General features: G+C 41.0%; 1 protein-coding gene across 6 annotated transcripts in view; it reads left to right on the forward strand.

Moving 5' to 3' along the window:
- Positions 1-20,580, forward strand: part of robo3 (roundabout, axon guidance receptor, homolog 3 (Drosophila)) — a 561,002-nt gene that overhangs the window by 470,468 nt on the left and 69,954 nt on the right. For all 6 annotated transcript variants that reach the window (XM_043676839.1, XM_043676843.1, XM_043676840.1 and 3 more), the window contains 4 exons: positions 3,135-3,216; positions 8,801-8,969; positions 17,310-17,476; positions 18,879-19,000. In XM_043676839.1, coding sequence (XP_043532774.1) covers positions 3,135-3,216; positions 8,801-8,969; positions 17,310-17,476; positions 18,879-19,000 — 540 coding nt within the window. The remainder of the gene's footprint in view (positions 1-3,134; positions 3,217-8,800; positions 8,970-17,309; positions 17,477-18,878; positions 19,001-20,580) is intronic.

The following is a 20,580-nucleotide window of genomic DNA, read 5'->3' on the forward strand; positions in this document are numbered from 1 at the left end:
TTGTCTTTTAAAGGAAGGAAATGTAAGCAATTCTTCAATAAAGAAGAGAGAGAATACTAGCCTCACATTAGTGGTAGGAAGGCTAACTAAAATCTGTTGGCTTAGACATGACAGCATGGCACTTTAAAAAATTAAATATGATCAGACAGAGTCAACATGAATATATGAAAGATGCGCGGAGATTTTCAAGGATGTGATTAGTAGTGTAGGTAAGAGGAAACCATGGGATATGTGCGTTCAGAAGATTTTTAAAAAAGCTTTCAAAAAAGTGCTGCACAAGACATTTTCTTCACAAAATTAGGACTTGTGGGATTATATTAGCATGGATTAAGGGTTGGTTAATGGACAGACACAAGCCATTTTGAGGGTGACAGATTATAACTCCTAGAGTATTACAGAGATACTTGATCCTCAACTATTTACCATGAGGGAATTGAGAGGAAAACATTCCAGTTTGCTAATAATACAAAGTTAAGCAGGGAAGTAGGATGTGAGAGGCATTCAGAGACAGTAAAAAGATACAGACTGGTTTGCTGAGTGGACAACACACAGCAGGTGGAACATAATGTGGAGTATTGTGAAACTAACCAGTTTGGAAGAAGAAAGTCAATTTTTATTTTAAATGGTTTGAGACAGGAAATTAGTGTTGTTCGGAAGGTGTTGGCTATTGTTATATCATCTCCTATCCAATTGTTACAACTCCCGGACCTTGTTCATATGTATGCATGCATTTTCTTTACATCTACTGTGCTGCTTCATTTAATAAATCACATTCTCAGGCAGAGAGGTCTGGGTGTCCCAGTCCATGAATCACAGAAAATTGCTGTGTAGGTATAACAAGCAGTCAGGAAAGCTAATAGAATATCAAATGTTATTGTGAAGGGAATTGAATGCAAGAGAAGGGAGTCTATGCTTCAGTTATACAGGGCAATGGTGAAACTGCGTTTTGAGTACTGGGTACAGTACTGGTCACTAAATATACAGAAGGATGTTCATGTGTTGGAAGCAGTTTTAGATTAGATTACTTACAGTGTGGAAACAGGCCCTTCGGCCCAACAAGTCCACACCGCCCCGCCGAAGCGCAACCCACCCATACCCCTACATTTATCCCTTACCTAACACTACGGGCAATTTAGCATGGCCAATTCACCTGACCTGCACATCTTTGGACTGTGGGAGGAAACCGGAGCACCCGGAGGAAACCCACGCAGACACGGGGAGAATGTGCAAACTCCACACAGTCAGTCGCCTGAGTCGGGAATTGAACCCGGGTCTCTGGCGCTGTGCCATCGTGCCGCAGTTCAGAGAAGGCTTATTAGACCAATACCCGGAATGAGTGGATTGCCTTATGAGGACAAGCTGGGGCCACATCCACTCAAGTTAAGAGTCAGAGATGACTTAATTGAAACATATAAGATCCTGAAGAGACTCTACCGAGTGAAAGTGGAAAGGATGTTTCCTCTTGTGGGAGAATCTAGAACTTGGGGTCATAGTTTAATAATAGTGGGGCACCCATTTGATGAGGAAACATGTCTTTTCTCTGTCAGCAAGTCATGAGCATTTGGAATTCCCTTCCTCAAAAGGCAGTGGATATTGTACCTTTAAATATTTTTTTAAGCCAAAGTAGACAGATTCTTGAAGACCAGGGGCATGAAATATTATTGGCGATATGCAGGAATGTAGAGTTGAGGTTAAAATCAGATCAGCCGGGATCTGAGTGCTGGAGCAGACTCGAAGGGCTGAATGGCCTACTCTTGTTCCTTTCTTTGTTCATGGCAGAGTACGTTGAATGATCGTATGTCAGTGGCTTTCTTGCTTGTAACAAAAGAAGCTGGAGGAACAGCAACTCCTCTTTCTATGGAGACAGTTTATTGCCTTATGTTGCTAATATTCAGCTTAATAACTTTAAGCCTTAACCACTGCTTTCATTTTCTCTCAGATAGCAAGTGCTAATAATGGAAGATGCTGGACCAAAACCACCTGAAGTGAAGGTGGTATTGCCCAGTGTTTGGATAAGCTTCTCCACTTGGAATTGAATTGAATTTATTGTCACATGTACCGAGGCACAGTGAAAAGCTTTATCGTGTGAGCAATACAGGCAGATCAGAGTAAAGTAGCATAGATAAGTAAATAATAGGTAAACAGCAGCAAAAACAAAAACACAGGTACAGATGAATGTTAAGAGTTACTGAGTCCAGTCAGTATTCTAACAACAGTAGGGTAGAAACTGTTTCGAAACCAGCTGGTGCATGTGTTCAGCTTCTGTACCGTTTCCCCAATGGTAGAGGTTGTAGGAAAGCATTGCCAGGGTGGGATGGATCTTTGAGAATGCTGGCGGCCTTTCCTTGACAGCGGGCCTGGTAGATGGATTCGAGGATACAGCTAGTGGGATGGACTACACCCCTGGTGTCATCGACCAGCTGTTCTTCCACCACATTTCTGACTGATGGATGCCTTCTACTCTTTGCCAAATTTTCAATGATTCCCTCGTATTCTGCTATTCTGCTGTGATCATTTATATCTCCCCTGGACCCCTCCAAAGTCACTATAATAAGTACACATTATTGTGGACACAGTCAGCACTTCAGGGAGAATCTGTAGAGAGAGAGAAACAGAGTTTATGTTTCAGGTCCGTGGCCAATCATCAGAACTTGGAACATATTGTTTCTTATCACATTCCTCTACTGTACACCATCACTCCTTTTATAGTCATGCTTTTCTGCTCAATTCATTCCATCTTTTTCCCCTGTTAAAGGCTCTTCTCCATTTCAAATGCTTTCCCCAATCTAAAGGTAGGTAATTGCATATAAACTATTACCTGGGAATATTGGAGCAGGAGAAAGCTATTTAACTTATCAGACATCCAATTAAATTATGGCTAATCTCTAACAGAATGGCAGCTATCTGCTCCGAACTGTCCTTAACTTTGTTTCTTTCTCCACAGATGTTGCCTGACCTCCTGAGTTCAATATATTCTGTTTTTAATTATCTTACTATGTTTTTGTACATACAAAACATAAAGGCTTCTGACAGAATATTAATTGTGTAGTAGTCTTAAGGGTGCCTCAGTGTAATCTGTAGTGACAGGGAAAAACAAGGACAATATCCAATCGAGTCTGCTTTTTTGTTACTAGGTAACCGATTCTGGTATGTACATCTGTGTCGCCACTGGATCCAGTGGGGAGACCACATGGAGCGGGTACCTGGAAGTGCAAGGTATGCTGCAGTTAAATCACATGATATTAGCTAGAAAGCAAACAGTAGGCAGGAGAGATCATTAACACCACCCTGTACAGTTCACACTAAAGGGAAAGATGGAACTCCAAATGCATATGGCCTAATCTCAAAACAAGAGAAATTGTAGTGATAAAACAAAGCAAATAAACATAAAGACAATGAAGAGTATGCAATATTCACAACAAAACGGCTTTCTGGTGCCACTACCAATTTTAAGATTAAGGCCGGCACAGTGCTGACCACTGAGCCTCACATCACCAGGAAACCAGGTTCAATTCCACCCTCGGGTGACTGTCTGTGTGGACATCCCACCTGTGTCTGCATGAGTTTTCTCTGGGTGCTCTGATTTCCTCCCACAGTTCAAAGATGTGCAGGCTAGGGGATTTGGCCATGCTATATTGCCCATAGTGTCCACAGATGTGCACATGAGGTGGATTAGCCATGGGAAATGCAGGGTTACAGGAATAGGGTCGGGTGAATCTGGGTGGGATATTCTTCGGAGGGGTTCATGTTTTGTTTGATGGGCCGAATGGCCGGCTTCCACGCTGTTGGGATAATTTGATTTATTCTCTCAGATTCCTTAGTAAATATTGTAGTGACATGACCAGCTGGCACTTTTAACCTTGCGAACACTAGTTCTAGAGATCATGCTAGTTACTAATGTCAACAGAATCAAAATTCACCAGCAGGATTTTGAGAATTTAAATTTGCTTCTAAAAGCCTGGAAATGAAAAAGCAAATTCCTATTTCCTCTACTACACCTATTTTGCATGTTCACGTAGGATTGATAAGCATTGGATTGTTGTCAAAATGGCCGACTGCTCTTCAGGGGCCATTACCTGCCATCCTTACCTGCATCAGCTCCTACCTCACACCCCAACATGGATGGTTCTGAACCACTGTAGTTTGTTCACCAAACCGTCCTGTTATAACAATCCATGAAGAAGAACCGCCACCAATAAATGCTGGCTTTACTGGTGATGTCAAAATTCTAACTATTTTTCACAAACTGAAAGACTGAACTAAAATATGCCAGTGAAACAGAGAGGGAGTCTTCTGCAGAGGAGGAGACTGGGGAGCTGTGAGAAGGATCAAGGATGGTTTGAGACATTTACAAAGGAGAGCAGCTCGGTGAGGAGCTGTTGGCCCATAAGCCATCCCTGAATGAAAAATGAACAGAGTTTCTGATAAATAGCAGCCTTTTCTTGATAATTACTCCTAAATGAACTCACCTTCCCATACATCACCGACTGTTTGATTTTCAGTGACCTAGAATGAGGGCAGGTCAGGGGTTAAACAAACATGTTTGATTGTGCAGTGCATTGCCGAACTTAATGGCCTCTAAAACAAAGAATGACGAGTACTGCAGGCCTATGGTGCACTTAGACCTTAATGGCCTGCAGCACATTTGTGAGGGGGATGCTGACGTACACATTCGCTCTTGCCAGTTCGTGGGTATGGGCTGATGCTTGCAGCACACTTTGTGGATGACTTCGGAACAGAGCCTGACAAACCTTGCATGAACTTGAACGGTCTTGAAACCGAGATCGGTATGAGATAATGTCAGAGGGAAATCCAATGGATTTTGAAGGAATAGTCACTATACTTGCACTGACTTCCTTCCCAGAGCTTTGTTCCAAATAGTCTTTGTTGTTGTGCAGCACATTGTTTGTGCTTGAGTAGTTAACTCCGTTGGAATGCATCTGTGGGACTACATCTGTGTTTACAGGGGGTGGTGGTGTGCTGTAAACAGTGTTTGCAGAGTTCCTGGCAGTGTGTCTACAGTTTCCAGTGGGCCCCAAGTTGTCCTTCAGACAGAAAATCCTAAATCTCACAGTTAAGGGGCTGATAGCATAGTGGTAATGTTACTAGAGAAGTTAATGCTGAGGGACCTGGAAAAATGCATGGAGTCATGGAGTTGTACAGCATGGAACCAGACCCTTCAGTTCAACTCACCAGATAACCAAAATTTCTCTATGCACATTTGCCAGAATTTGGCTCCTATCCCTCTAAACCCTTCCTATTCATATACGTAATCAGATGCCTTTTAAATGTTGCAATTGTACCAGCCTCCACCACTTCCTCTGGCAGCTCATTCCATCCACGCTCCAGCATCTGCATAAAAATGTTGCCCCTTGGGTCCTTTTTAAATCTTTCCCCTCTCACCTTAAACCTATGTCCTCTAGTTTTTAACTCCCCTACCCTGGGTAAAAGGCCTTGGCTCTTTAGCGGCTGCACAAGACAATGGTTAGGCCACTGTTGGAATACTGCATTCAGTTCTGGTATACCTGTCTTAGGAAAGTTGCTGTGATACTTGAAATGGTTCAGAAAAGATTTACAAGGATGTTCCTGGGATTGGAGAGTTTGAGCTATAGGGAGCAGCTGATTAGCCTGGGGCTATTTGCCCTGGAGCGTCAGAGGCTGAGAGGTGACCTTGTAGAGGTTTATAAAATCATGGATAGGGAGATGTGAATTCAAATCCCAGCAGCTGGGGAGTTTAAATTCAATTAATAAATCTGATTAAAATGCTTTTTATTTTCAATTTCATAATCATTACTATAATGATAATCGTGGCACTATCAGTTTGCAGTAAAAATCCATCTGATTCACTAGTGGCCCTCAGGAAAGGAAATCCTAAAGAGGTCAGGCTGAGGTGTGACTCCAGACCCACCACATGTAGTTCACTCTTAAGCACCTGTTCATTCTATGCTGTAGCAAAACACTCAGTTGTATCAAGCCACACACTGAAAAACTGATTAACAATAAAAGGGAGATAACCTGACATTGATCTATGTGTAAGATGTAGCAAAGGCATAACCTGCCAGTGCACCTTGTAAAGTTCTCTGACATTGCCATAATTACTGAGTCCTGCCTCAAATGTTGTGCTGGAGCTCTTATATCATCACCTCTGGGATGTACTACCCTTCAGCAGGACAGACCCTCGAGAGGTGGTGATACATTGGCATACGACAGACAGGGGTTGCCCTGGGAATCCTTAATATTGACTCCAAAGGTCATGAATGGATCAGACACCTCCTGATTACCAAGTACTACCTTCCCCAGGTCCCAACACCCTATTTCCTATTCACAATGTGTTTTGGGTAGGAGACCTCAATGTCCATGATCACCAATGGCTTGCCAGCATCACTACTGACAGCTGAAGGACAATTTCTAGCTTGGCAATAGTGGCAAACCAACAAAAAGGAAACAACAATACTTGAGCAATTCCTCACCAATCTTACAGTTGTAGATGCACCAGTCCATGGCAGTTTTGATAGGTATGCGGAGCTGTTGTAGTTGCAAGGTCTTGTCTTCACTGAGGGCACCCTCCGTGTTGTCTAGCTGTATCACCAGGCTAAATTGGATCGATTTGGAACAGATTATGAATCTCAAAATTGGGTGACCCTGTACTGCTGTGACCCACCGGCTGCAGCAGATTTAATTCAGTCATAATCTTTGACCTCATGGCCTGGCATATCCCTCATCCACCATTACTATGCACCTAGGGAATCAGCGTGTTTCAGTGAAGTGTAGAAGAAAGCATACCAGGAGCAACACCAGGCACATGTAAGATTCCAATCTGTAAAGTTACAAGTTTAGCAGCAGAAAAAGCATAAACAGAGCTAAACAATACAATCCAAACCCAATATAGAACAGATCAGATCAAAATGATGAAGTCTTACCATATCAAGATACGAATAGTGAATAATTAAGCAATGAATTGGAGATAGTACATAATTCCGTCCTCAACTAAGGGGCCAAGCTGAGCATATCGGTAAAGAAGGCTAAAGCATTTACAATCACTTTCAATCAGAAGTGTTGGGTGGATGACCCATCTCAACCATCCCTTCAGATTTCTTCCATTATACATGCCTATTTCTTGACAATGCAATTCCCTCCCTTCAGAAATGGCTGAAGACACTGGATACTTTCAAAGGCTGTGAGCCTGACAACATTCCGACAATAGTACTGACGGCTTGTGCTCCAGAATTAGCTGCTCCCCTAGCCAAGCTGCTCCAGTTTCAAGCTATTATCTGGTCAATAGTAAAGTGTCAGAAGTGGAATTGACCGTGCTAGTTAATAGCACTTACTCAGTGGTAATCTGCTCACTAGTGCTCAGTTTGTGTTACAGTCTTATTACAACCTTGACTCAATTATGGACAAAAGAATTCCAAAAGGGAGTTGAGAATGACTGCCATTTGCATCAAAGCAACATTTTGGCATCAAGGATCTCTAATAAAATTACAGTTATTAAGAATCAGGAGGAAAATTCTTTCCCCAGCATGAGGAATGTGGTTGGAGGTCATTGCTGCAGGAGTTCCTCAGTGTAATGTTCTAGGACCATACATTTTCTTTGCTTCATTGCTGGCCTTCCCTCCAACATAAAGTCGTACATGAGATTTTCAATGATAATAACACAATATTCAGTACCATAAGCAATTCCTCAGATACTGAAACAGACCTTGTCCACATGTAACAAGCCCTAGTACAGGTTTGGGCTAGTAAGTGGCAAATAACATTCATGTCTCACAAGTGCCAGGCAAAGACTATTTCTGACAAAAGAGAGTCTATACATCTCCCCTTGACATTCTACTACATCACTAGCTTTATAAATACTGAGGCGACTGAGCAGATCAGAGGCTGGACGTTCTGCAGCAAGTAACTCACCTCCTGAATTCCAAAAGCCTGTCCATCATATTCAAGTCAGGAATTTGATAGTATGCATTCACGTAGCCTGAATTATTGCATTTCCAGCAACACTTAAGAAGTTCAACACCAGCCAAGATAAAGCAGGCAGTTTGAGCAACGTGTATCATCTACAGTCTGCATTACAGCAACTTTCCAGTACTCCTTTGACAGCAACTTTAAAATGTATAGCATCTACCTAGAAAGACAAGATACTTGGGATTACCACCAGCTCTAGGTTCCCCTTCAGGCCACATGCCATTCTGATTTGAAACTATTATCACCAACTGTCACTAAAATAAAATTCTCCTGAATAACACTTATTTAACCCCTCCATGGACAGCAGTGGTTCAAAGAGGCAGATAACCACCAGTTTCTCAATGGCAATTAAGGATTGGCAATATTACCATGTGCCAAGAATGAATAAATGTTAGGAAGCTGTAGAGACCAATTCACCACTTCACATTTTTCCTGTCCATGCAAGTATAGAATGATACCAGGATATAAGAGCACTTACTACTCTCAATTACCTCTTTCATCTTTGTAAGCCAGAACTGCCAGGGTTAAATTATTACACCGGCTAATTGGCCACAGTTGAGTTTGTTTGCTGTAAAAAGACTGATAGAAAGTTTAAACATCAGAATAGTCAATCGGGGTCGTAGGATGTCATATTTTTCAGTCTGAGTGGTAGTTTAGTGATCTTCTCTCTCCTCTGCCCACTAAAGTTTGAACTGAATGACTAGGTTACTGAAACCTAGTTACAGAGTAACTAGAGTAACACTTTCCAGTAACTGATCTGGAGTTGTAAAATGGGTTTATCAGCGATGAGCCAAACAATGAAGACATTTGGTAAAAGGTGCTTCCTTCTTTCTTTCAGAAAGCGGCAGCCCAACACGCATCCTGTCAGCAGAACCTGACCTATTGCCTGGTCCTCCGTCCAAGCCACTGATCACAGATGTCACCCGTAATAGTGTCACCTTGACATGGCAACCAAGCCAGCACCTTGGAGGCTCAGCAGTCACATCATACATCATCGAAGCTTTCAGGTACAAGATGGAAAGGAAGCAGTTGGGAAAACCAGGAATTAATATCAATGCAACAGAGGCTCCACATCCCTGCCAACATGAGCAGAGTGTTATTTAGCAACTAGCAGGTCTAGATGCCAATCGTTTGCAGATTTATGAGGTTCGCTCAGGTGGGGAATGTATTTGTTCACAAAGAGAGATTTGCCTGTCACAAATGTGACAGGAGTAGCCTTGAGTTACATGTGCTGCTCTGACAGGAAAAGGCTATGAGGCAGAACCAACATTACTTCCTAGGGAGGCAATTGATGGCTACATTAAAGGAACCTGGAAACCCATCAGCAACATCCCTGAAGGAACAGTCTGACTCTGTTCTGAGGTATTAATTCAGTGAAAAAGATAGGGCATTCATAATGACCAGTTTTCATCAATAATTTGTTTGATTTCTTTTCCTCTTTCCAAACTCTCTCAATGCCTTTGCACATTTTCAGATCCTGATGACTACTTCCAAGATGTGGAGCCTCAGGCAATGGCTGAGGAAGACTCTCCATGTCTAGCCTTTGCTCAGCTTCAACCCATATTAGTCTGGCCAAGTCCATTTGATTGATGTGGGAGAGAGGGATCTGTCTCACTAGAGTTCTAAAAAAACTGCACCCTCAGTCACTTACATCTTGTGTTGTTGACACCCTAATGTTCCATGTCATAGAGTCATAGAGCTGTACAGCAACGAAACAGACCCTTTGTTCCAACTCGTCCATGCTGACCAGATATCCTAAATAAATCTAGTCCCATTTGCTAGCATTTGGCCCACATCCCTCTAAATCCTTCCTATTCATATACCCATCTGAATGCCTTTTAAATGCTGTAATTCTACCCATCACCTCCACTTCTTCTGGCAGCTCATTCCATAACACTCATCACCCTCTGCATGAAAAGATTGCCCCTTAGGTCCCTTTTAAGTCTTTCCCCTGTCACCCTAAACTTATGGCCTCCAGGTTTGGACTCTCCCACTCTGGGGAAAAAAATTTGTCTATTTATCCAATCCATGATTTTATAAACCTCTTTAAGGTCACCCCTCAGTGTCCGGGGAAAACAGCCCCAGCCTATTCAGCTTCTCCCTATAGCTCAAACCCTCTCACCCTGGCAACATCCTTGTGAATCTTTTCCGAACCCTTTCAAGTTTCACAACATCCTTCCGATAGGAAAGAGACCAGAATTGCATGCAATATTCCAATCGTGGCCCAACCAATGTCCTGTACAGCCACAACATGACCTGCCAACTCCTATACACAGTGTACTGACCAATAAAGGCAAACATTCCAGCCACCTTCTTCAATATCCTATCTACCTGTGACTCAACTTTCAAGGATCTATGAACCTGCACTCTAAGGTCTCTTTGATCAGCAACACTTCCCAGGACCTTACCATTAAGTATATACTGCCCAGATTTGCCTTTCCAAAATGCAGCACCTCACACTTATCTAAACTAAACTCAATCTGTCACTCCTAGGCCCATTGGCCCATCTGATCAAGATCCCATTGTACCCTTAGGCAACATTTCTCGCTGTCCAAATCACCTCCAATTTTGGTGTCATCTGCAAACTTACAAACCATACCGCAGATGTTCACTGAATGTTTTTGAAAAGAGAGATGTTTGTTGAAGCTGATCAGAATAAGTGCAGGAATGCCAAATCTCAGATGATCACTACAACTTATGCAATTAGTATGACACATATTTTTGTTATGTATAAAATATTTTGTATAATTTATGCTATTGTTCAAAGTTTGGTAGTTTTACATTTGTCCTGATGAGGTAAGATAAAAATACTTCGACAGCACCTCTCTTATCAGCCATATTCATCTTCTGATGATGTGGTTTTCTTGGAGCACAGTTCCAAGGGCACTGGCAGATCCAGTGCTTCACTCAAGTGTGAGCAGGACAGAGAAAACCGGCATTTTAATCCACCAGAGAAACCATCACAGTTCTACTCAACACTTTCTCACCTCATGTCAAAACACCCTTTCCAACCTGGCAGACAATGATCCCTCGTTGGCTTAGATTAAGAAAAGACAACTCATCATTTGGTTTTTTAAAAAAAAAAATTTATTAAAAACCTTTTCAAAGCTTTTACTATATATATATATATATATATATATATAAATATATATATAAATGGTGTCATATCACCATACTATTAATAATAAACTACCTACTATTCTACCAGAACAAACGTATCTACTTAAACTAAACTTCAATCAAATTAAATAAAAGTTAAATTGAGTTGAATTCAAATTAAATTAAATTACATCATGTTACTTTATTCTATTTCACTCACCACACCTCCACTGAAACTCCCAATCCTGGGAGCACTAGTCATTGTACCCATATTTTCCCAGTTTCCCCTTCCCAGAGCCCCACAGGCTGCCCAATCTGACTCCCATGGCTACTATACCACAGCCCTAGTTAATATTGCCGATAAGTTTGCATCTATATAATTTAGAAAGGGCCGCCGCGTGTTATAAAATTGCTCCGTTTTAGGGTGTGCCGTATTTGTCAGGTAGTATTAGGGGAGATGCTCCATAATGCATGAAGTTCCATAATGCCTGGGCCATAACATAAGACCTAGGGGTTTTCCAAAGTCCAATTCATTAGAATGTTCTTCCTCGCCCAGTATGTAAGAATGCTACACAGTCTCATCCCGTGTACCCCCAGAGAGGGCAAGTTTGGCAACCTCAGAAGAAAAAATACTGGATCCACCTTGACTTCAATTCCCAGGATTTCCTTCAGGTGCCTTACTATGGCACTCCAGTATCTCTGGATCTTGCAACATGACCAAACACAGTGTGTAAGAGTGCCTATACTAACTTTACATTTGGGACACCCTGGAGACACTCCTCTCTTGAACTTAGCTGGCCTCTCTGGAGCCATATGAGCCCTGTGTAAAATCTTCAATTGCATGGCCTGCGCTTTGTAAAGAAAATCTCAATATGTAACATTTTCCCATGTTTCCAGTGAAATATCCTCTCCAAGTTCCTGATTCCAAGCCCCACAGAGTCTATCCACATCTCTGAAGGCATGCCCTTTATGGAAATGTAAATGAACCAAAAGAGCACCTGTGCACCGGAGCACTCTTTTTGTTCCCTGTCTGACTTGTAAGGCTGAGCCAGGAACGTGGTCCTCTTTTGTATGTAATCCGTGATCTGAAAGTACCAGAAAACGTCCCTATTAAACAATTCATATTTCTGACTTAGTTGACTAAATGACATCAAGACCTCCCCCTTAAATAAATCTCCCAGACAAGAGATTACATTATTCTCCCATGTCTTAAAGCCAGAGTCCATTGCCCCAGGTTGAAATCCTTGGGCTCCTGCCAATGGGGTAAATGGCAAGGTCTTAAGCCAATTGCCTTTTTCTTGCCTCCTTATCCTCCAGGCTTTCACCATATTTAAAATGATTGGGCTCTCACACTGCTCAGTCACGGATTTCACCTTAACCATGAATAATAGATTAACGAGGGCACATCTCAACTGCAAGGCTTCAACGTGAAGCCACATCAATCCCGAATCCCCCCCGTACCGAGTCACCCACATATGCTAACAGGGAACTTATTCGATATCTCTTCAATGCACATTTCCAAATGAATTAACACATGCCACAACAGCTGCTCCATTAAGATACTTGAATATTGAAGGAAGCCAAAAGTCACTAATGAGGGGAAGATTGTCTGTAGAAATTATCGCCAAACCTTCATGAAAAAATATTGGCAATATCTTTAACCATAGACAACCTGTTCACAATATTTTAGAAACAGCATTTGAAAAAAGAAACAAAAAGAAAAAAAGGTTGTCAATCTAAGAAGTAAAATGACACATTAAAATAGCCCAGGTTAAAGCATAAAAGGGTTGCCTTGGAAATGGAGCAAACTCCATTTGTATGTGTACAATTCACACACCTCTCTCCCCATCCTGATGGAGGCAACAACTTGCATTTATAAAGGTAGCACCTTTAACACGGACAGATGTCCCACAGGAGTCTCATTAAACGAAAACACTGACATGATTGACAGAAGAGGATCAGAGAGTTAGATTCGAAAAACGTTTTAAAAGAAAATTTGCAGAGACTGAAAGATTTAATGAATAAAATGCAGAAATCAGAGCTTGAGAGCTGAACTAGCACAAATGGAATAAAGAGGATTGTCAAGAGTTGAGGTTTGGCGGAATGTTGAGTTCTTGAAGTATTGCAGCACAAAAAGAGGCCCTTCAGCCAACTGTGTCTACACTATCTCTTGACCATTTTCCCACCTTCTCCCTGTATTCGCTGAACATTATTCCTTTTCAAATAACAGTTTAATTCCCTTTTGAATGCCTTAATTGGACCTGCCTTCACCATTTTGTCGAGAAATATATTGCAGACTTTAAACACTTGCAGTGAGAGAAAGGACTTTTTTTCTCATTTCATTTTGCGTCTTTTACCGATTACTTCAAATCTGTTCTCTCTCGTTCCTGATCCTTTCATTATTGGGAATAGTTTCTCCCCATCTGCTTGGCCCAGACCCCTTGTGATTTAGTTGTCCCAGGATCTCAATGCCGATTGCAGACTGCATTTTTTGCAGTCATCTAAATAATACTGGATTTGCCATTGCTGGAGAGAGAATTTAATTTTTGAGCATGCAAATCATTTTTACTCAAAGTTGATGATATACCCCAAGGATATTGAATCAAATTTTTTCACAGTCATTGATGCTTATCAGTGTTTGATAAGCAGAATAAGAACAGCAGCAATAATGTACAGAATGGAGAGTGGTGAACTGGGCTGTAGCTTTTCAACATCCTAATGTATGTTCAAATTCAGTCATGAGAATTATCAATGAATGTGAGGTCTAGCTGCTAAGATAAGGCAGAAGCAGGGAGGTTGTTTCCACTGGCAGGTGAAACTAGAACAAGGGGCAAAATTTCAAAATAAGGGGGAGCAGATTTAAGACTGAGTTGAGAAGGAATTTCAACACCCAAAGGGTTGTGAATCTATGGAATTCCTTGCCCAGTGATGCAGTTGAGGCTACCCCATTGAATATTTTAAGGTAAAAATAGATTTTTGAACAGTAATGGAATTAAGGGTTATGGTGAGCGAATGGAGTTGGGTCCACAAAAAGACCAGCCTTAGTCTTATTGAATGGCAGAGCAGGCTTGACAGGCCAGATGGCCCACTCCCACTCCTTTTCTTTTGTCCTACTGAGCATAGAAATCCTCGCAGAAACAAGTAAGGACAATCCATTACCTTTTTTCAGCTAAAATTACTCCAGCACAGCTATTTTTTAAAAAAAATATCTATCATGGGTATGGAAACATTGCTGAAGGGATTAGTTTTTACCCTAATTACCCTTGAATTGCCCTTGAACCACACAGCTTGCAAGGCTTTCAGAGGGCACTGAAGAGTCAACCATATTGGCAAATGTCTGGAGTCATGTGTCGGCCAGACCAGAGAAAGATGGCTGTTTCCTTCCCTAAAGAACATTAGTGAATCAGATAGTTTGCAACGTGATTGGTACTGAAACTTTATATCCCAGATTTAATAATTGAATTGAAAATGCACCATCTGAAATTTAGAACATAGATGAAACATCGAAAAGTACAGCACAGAACAGGCCCTTTGGCCCATGATGTTGTGCCGAGATTAAATCCTAATTTGAACCCATGTCCCAGAGCTTGTGCCTGCATTGCCATTATTACTACAGGCTCACCCTTCTTTAATCAAATAGCTGATTTGTGAAATAGTTAAAAGAAATTCTAGGAAAGTTGTAAGTGTGAGGTGAATGAAGCCTTACAGCTGATATCAAAGTCAACTTGGGTATGCTGAAGATGGACACCAGGATGAAAAAGTTTCCACTGTGTTCATTTCTGGTGTTTGCAGGAAGAGATTTCAAAATTGTACTTCCTGCTTTTCTACCTGTTTAATGGTGATGGAAGGAGGGGACTGGGAAGATGGAATCTTTCAATATGTACTTCCAGCCTGGATCAAAAATGGATAAAGTGGAATTGGAATCCTTCGTTGTTCAGAGTAGATCAGAAGACATGGGAGCAGAAATAGCTTGCTTCACCCTCAATGAGTCAATGGCTGATCTGATAGTCCTCAACTCCACTTTCCTGCCTATTCCCCATAACCCAAGATTCCCTTAATGAGTAGAAATCTGTCTATCCCAGTCTTGAATAAACTTAATGACCCAGCAATGACAACCCTCTTGTCAGGGAAAAAATTCCACAAATTCACTACACTCTAAGTAACTTCCTTTCTGAGATTATGCCCTCTGGTTTTAGACTCTATCTGCATCTACCAAGTCAAGCAGCCCGCTAAAAATTGTTTATGTCTCATTAAAGTCCCCTTTCATTCTTTTAATCTCCAGTGAATTACAAGCCCAAACTATTCAACCTCTCTTCACAAGGAAATCCTTCCAAACCAGGAATCAACCTACTGAACCTTCTCTGGACTGCGTCCAAAGATTGTATATATTTCCTTAGACAAGAGGACCAAAACTATTCACAGTATTGCCACCAAGGGATGAGTGTCTTGTATAGTTTTAGCAAGACCTCCTTATTTTAATACTGCAATGCCTGTGAAATAAAGACCAACAATAGTTCATTTGCCTTTTCTATTACCTACTGAAGTGGATGCTAGCTTTTTGTGATTCATACAATATCACCAATCCCTCTGTAGGGCAGCCTTCTGCTGACCTTTCCCATTTAAATAATAGTCAGCTCTTCTAGTTTTCTTGCCAAAGGACACAGCCTCATATCCTCCAATATTATATTCCCTCTGCCAAGTCTTTGCCAACTTACTTAACCTGTCCATATCCCTTTGAGACTCCTTGTGTCATTGTCTTTTTTTTGTGTCATCTACCATCTTGCCAGTGCAATCATTTCCATCATCCAAGTCATTAATATATTTTGTTAAATAATTGTGGCCTCAACACTGGTCCCTATTGTAATTCACTTGTTAGAGATTGCCATCCTAAAAATGCTGCTTTTATCCCAATTCTCTGTCTTCTATTATTAGCCAAATTTCTATCCATGCTAATATTCTACCCAGCACCATGTGTTCTTATTACGTGGCCTTATATTTGGTGTTGGAGATAAACTGGGAAAGTGATCCACTCTCAATCACTAATATTCCTTGCCTTAATAAAAAGAACATAAAAGGTAAAGCTTGCAGGTTTCTCAGTACAGATTGGCCTCTGGTAGTGTTTAACTGGCTAGTTAGAGGCCCATGGAATTATGTCTTCAAGGCTATACCCCAGATTGTGTGTGTGTTGTGTGAAACTGATCTCTGTTTAAGATCACAAAGCGAACAAAGAATCAGTGGGCAAATAAAAGAGAAACCGAGATCCTGAGCTCCTTTGACTTTCAGTGGGATAATGAAGTGCCCCTATAACCAGCCATTTGTGTGAAATGTAATGTTCAAAAGCATAAACCCAATAGTTCAGACGTTGGTTAACCACAGATTTTATAACGTTTCAATTCCCAGCCAAGATTAACGTGCGCCATAAAGATTTCATCGAATCCTCTGAATACTAACTGGTTTGGAAATTACAATGAAGCAACTTCACACAACATTACCGTTTTAAAAGCTATATAAATGCAGAGCCTTGAGGTCTGACGGACTCTCATTTTCCATCCTGACACCCCAGGGCAACCTTCATCTTGAATCATAGAACAAATGTATAACAGAGGAACATCAATCAACTTTAAATACTGAAGGGACCTTGTATGATGGATTATGTAGTCTCGGCTCTGACTGCATATAAGAATAGCAAATAAAAATATCATTGAGTATTGGAATAAATTTATTTCCAATTAAAATACTATTTAACATCGTGAATGTCTGAGGTAGGAGTACTGAGAACTCGAGGGGGCAATGTCCTTTCCAAAGTCTGAGACATTAAAATGCATCAAGCATTTAGTTGAATGATAGTCTCGATGTTTATATTTTGAGGTTTGTTTTGCTGGGAAATTGGCCTCAATGGTGACTTTCAATCAATGAAGTCTATTTTTAGAATTATAATATAACATAGCCATGTGCAAATAAGTTGGAGTTGTCAAGCAGGCAGTAATTAATTTGTTAATTCTTGTTTGAAGCGCATGCTAATTTTGGGTGCGAAATTCACAGAAAAGCGCTGGGCAAGTTCATGTTAGATCAGTCCATGAATTTCAGAACACACACCAGAAACAAAAAAAAAAGCAGTGAGCAGAATTGCTGTTGAAACTTTGCCGCTTAATGATGTGCTCAGGCTATCATTTGGTTTAGAAAAAAGGATATTTTAAAAATTTAGTGTTCAATGAGCAAGGTGTTGTCACCTGTTTGTTGTTTCTCAGTCAATCTGCAGGTAGCACATGGCAGACAGTGGCTGAGTACGTGAAAGGAGAAAAACACACAGTGACTGGTCTGAATCTCAACACTATCTACTTGTTCATCATACGTGCAGTCAACATGTATGGATTGGGAGATCCAAGCCCCATCTCTGAACCTGTCCGAACACAAGGTAAGCTATGTTTAACACTGTTGTAAATCCTAAAACACCAGGTTATAGTCCAGCAGGTTTATTTGAAAATGCAAGCTTTCATCAGGAAGCTACCTGATGAAAGAGCAGCACTCCAAAAGCTTGCATTTTCAAATAAACCTGCTGGACTATCACCTAGTGTGGTGTGATTTATCCACCTAAGTCCAACACCAGCACCTCCACGTTATGTTTAGCACAACCTTCATGCTTAACTTGCTTTAATTTTGCAACAGTGAGTCATCTCCCACCTTGGCGAGCTGTTTAGCAATTCATGGCTAGCTTGTCCAATTCTGATCTAAAAATGGCTGCTAGAAAGGAGAGAACAAGAGAGACTTGTTGTGATTCAGTCACTTTGATGATAGCATTGCATGATTAATCTTCAGTTCTGTGCATTTTTGATTTGTAAGTTTACACGTTTCAGCTCCACTCCAAATTATGGAGACGCTGGCATAATGGTATTATAGCTAGATTATTAATCCACAGACTTAGGTAATGTTCCAGGGAGCCATGATCGAATCCTGCCATGGCAGATAGTGGGTTTTGAATTCAGTAAAATCCAGGATTTAAGAGCCTAATGATGATCATGAGTCGATTGTCTGAAAAACCCATTTGGTTCAGTAATGTCCTTTAGAGGGGGAACCTGCCATCCTTATCTGGTTTGGGCATACATATGACTGCAGACCCACAACAATGTGTTTGACTCTTATGTGCCCCCTGGGCAATCACGGATGGACAATAAATGCTGGCCTAGCCAGCGATGCTCCCATCCAGTGAATGAATATTGCTTTCTGGTTAGATAGTTTTGATGATCAGTTCTATCTTTGAAATACTGCTTGATGCTGAGTTCAGTTGTCATTTGATTATCCATCTCTTTAAAATCTTCTGAAAGTCTGCACCAAAAATCAAAACACATAGTTTACCCCATAGTCGTCATCACTGGAAAGTAGCTGGGAGAATTTACTAAGGACAACTAAGTGTAAGAGAGCTAGATTAATACCATTCAGAAACCAGTTGTAGGGAATCCAGCTCAGGGCTGCAAACTCATCTCTCAAGTTGGAGCCTAATAGTTCATTCCACTTCAAATTAGATTACAGCCAGTTACCCTAATATTCCACTGATACTTTCCATTGTATTAATTCGATGAATGAATGATAATGAAATGTTAATGGATTTATAGATATGTAAGTTATTATTAAACGCGTGTCTAATACTTGCACCATTACTTTGAACTCTGAGACAGCATCTGCATTGCTGCAGTTGTTCCTATTGATTAATTAATCCTGCAATGGACCATTAAAGTACTTAGCATAACTGTTAGTAGATACCAAGGCACTTAAATGTATTAGCACAAATTTATTGCATTACCACTTCTTATTGTTCACAGATGTAAGTCCCACAGGACAGGGGGTGGACCATCGGCAGGTACAGCGGGAGCTTGGGGAGGTGGGAGTGCAGCTGCAGCCTCCTGTCACCTTGACGTCCACAACCATCCAGGTCACCTGGACAGTAAGTAGTGAACACAGCAATGTCCCACAGCTGTGACACTAAAGGGGAAAGGCCAGCTAAGAGTGAGTGTGCTAACAGGAAGAATGAGCGGCCGTCTGTTTGGTTATAACATAGTGTATGATCAAAGATGCATTTCATAAGCACAAGTAACTTGAGTCACAAGTGCTGTCTGTATGTCTTTCATGCATATTACTGAATATCCTTGGACGATGACAAACTTGATACAGTTTTCTTCCATGTCACTTCTTCATATGTGTATAACCAGCCAACAATGACCACATCTGCATCCCTTGAATGAAATAAATAACACATGCAGATAGTTCAGAATCTCGGGCGTAGAGAGAGATGTAGAGAATGGATGAGACGATGCTTATTATCCTTTTTCCTAACAAGAAAGGCCAAGTATCAGACTAAGAAAAAAAATACTCTGTTCCTAGCAATAGGCTGCAGAAAGCAGAGCAGCATTTATCTTCCTGATTAATTGGAAACAGATTAAGCAACAAGATTAGGTGCAATATGCAGGACATACTGGTGTCCCAAGCATTAAATGAACATAGATGAATGCAGCAAATCCTTCAAAGGAGCTCTTGCTCCAGGGTCAGGAAAATTAAATGTGTTACTAGTTGTATTATTTGAGTGTATTTCAGCTGGAGGAATATAAATAGGAACATAGGAACAGAAGGGGGTCATTCAGCCCCTCAATCCTGTTTCACCATTCTCTAAAATCATATCTTGTCTATATCCGAGCTCTTGCCTTGGCTCTCTAACCTGGGTAATAATCACAAGAGTTAAAGATCCAGTGATCTCAGATTTAAAATTATGAATTGGGCCAGCACCTCTTGTTTTAGCGGCCGTTGTTTCCACATTCCTACCACAATCTGTGAGAAGAAGAGAGAAGCAAGTCTTTTCCCAGGGAAGGGGTGTCCAAAACAGTACCGGGGGAAAATATAATAGGGACCTGAGGGATAACGTTTACACACAGAGAGTGGTGCATATGTAAAACAAGCTGCCAGAGGAAGTGGTGGAGACCGGTACAATTACAACATTTAAAAGGCCTCTGGATGGGTATTTGAATAGGAAGAGATTAGAAGGATATTTGCCAAATGCTGGCAAATGGTACTAGATTAATTTAGGAAATATGGTCAGCTTGGTTGAATTGGACCATAGGGTCTGTTTCCGTGCAGTATGAGTCTACGACTCTGAGTTTCCAAATCCGAAAAGACTTGTCCTGACTTTAAGTTTATGTCCCTCACCTATAATAAAAGTTTCTCCCTATCCAACTGATGAAATTATTTCAAAATCTTCAATCAAATCTACCTTTTACCATCTATTTTCCAGGGATTACAAGCGAGGTCTATGTACTTAAAATGTAAGCCTGAGAGACCCGCTAGTATTCTGATGAATTTACGCTCCATTTCCTCCTAGGCCATTGTATCCTTTCTGAGGTGTGGTGGACTTTGAGATATAAAAGCACTGCTGCATTAAACGTTTTTGGTTTCTTTTTGCCCCTCTGACCTTTGAGTGATCTAATTACACACACCCCTAAATCTCCTTGAACTCGACAGTTCTAAGCTTTTCTA

The sequence above is a fragment of the Chiloscyllium plagiosum genome, chromosome 35 (assembly GCF_004010195.1).
Source record: "Chiloscyllium plagiosum isolate BGI_BamShark_2017 chromosome 35, ASM401019v2, whole genome shotgun sequence".
Lineage (NCBI taxonomy): Eukaryota > Metazoa > Chordata > Chondrichthyes > Orectolobiformes > Hemiscylliidae > Chiloscyllium > Chiloscyllium plagiosum.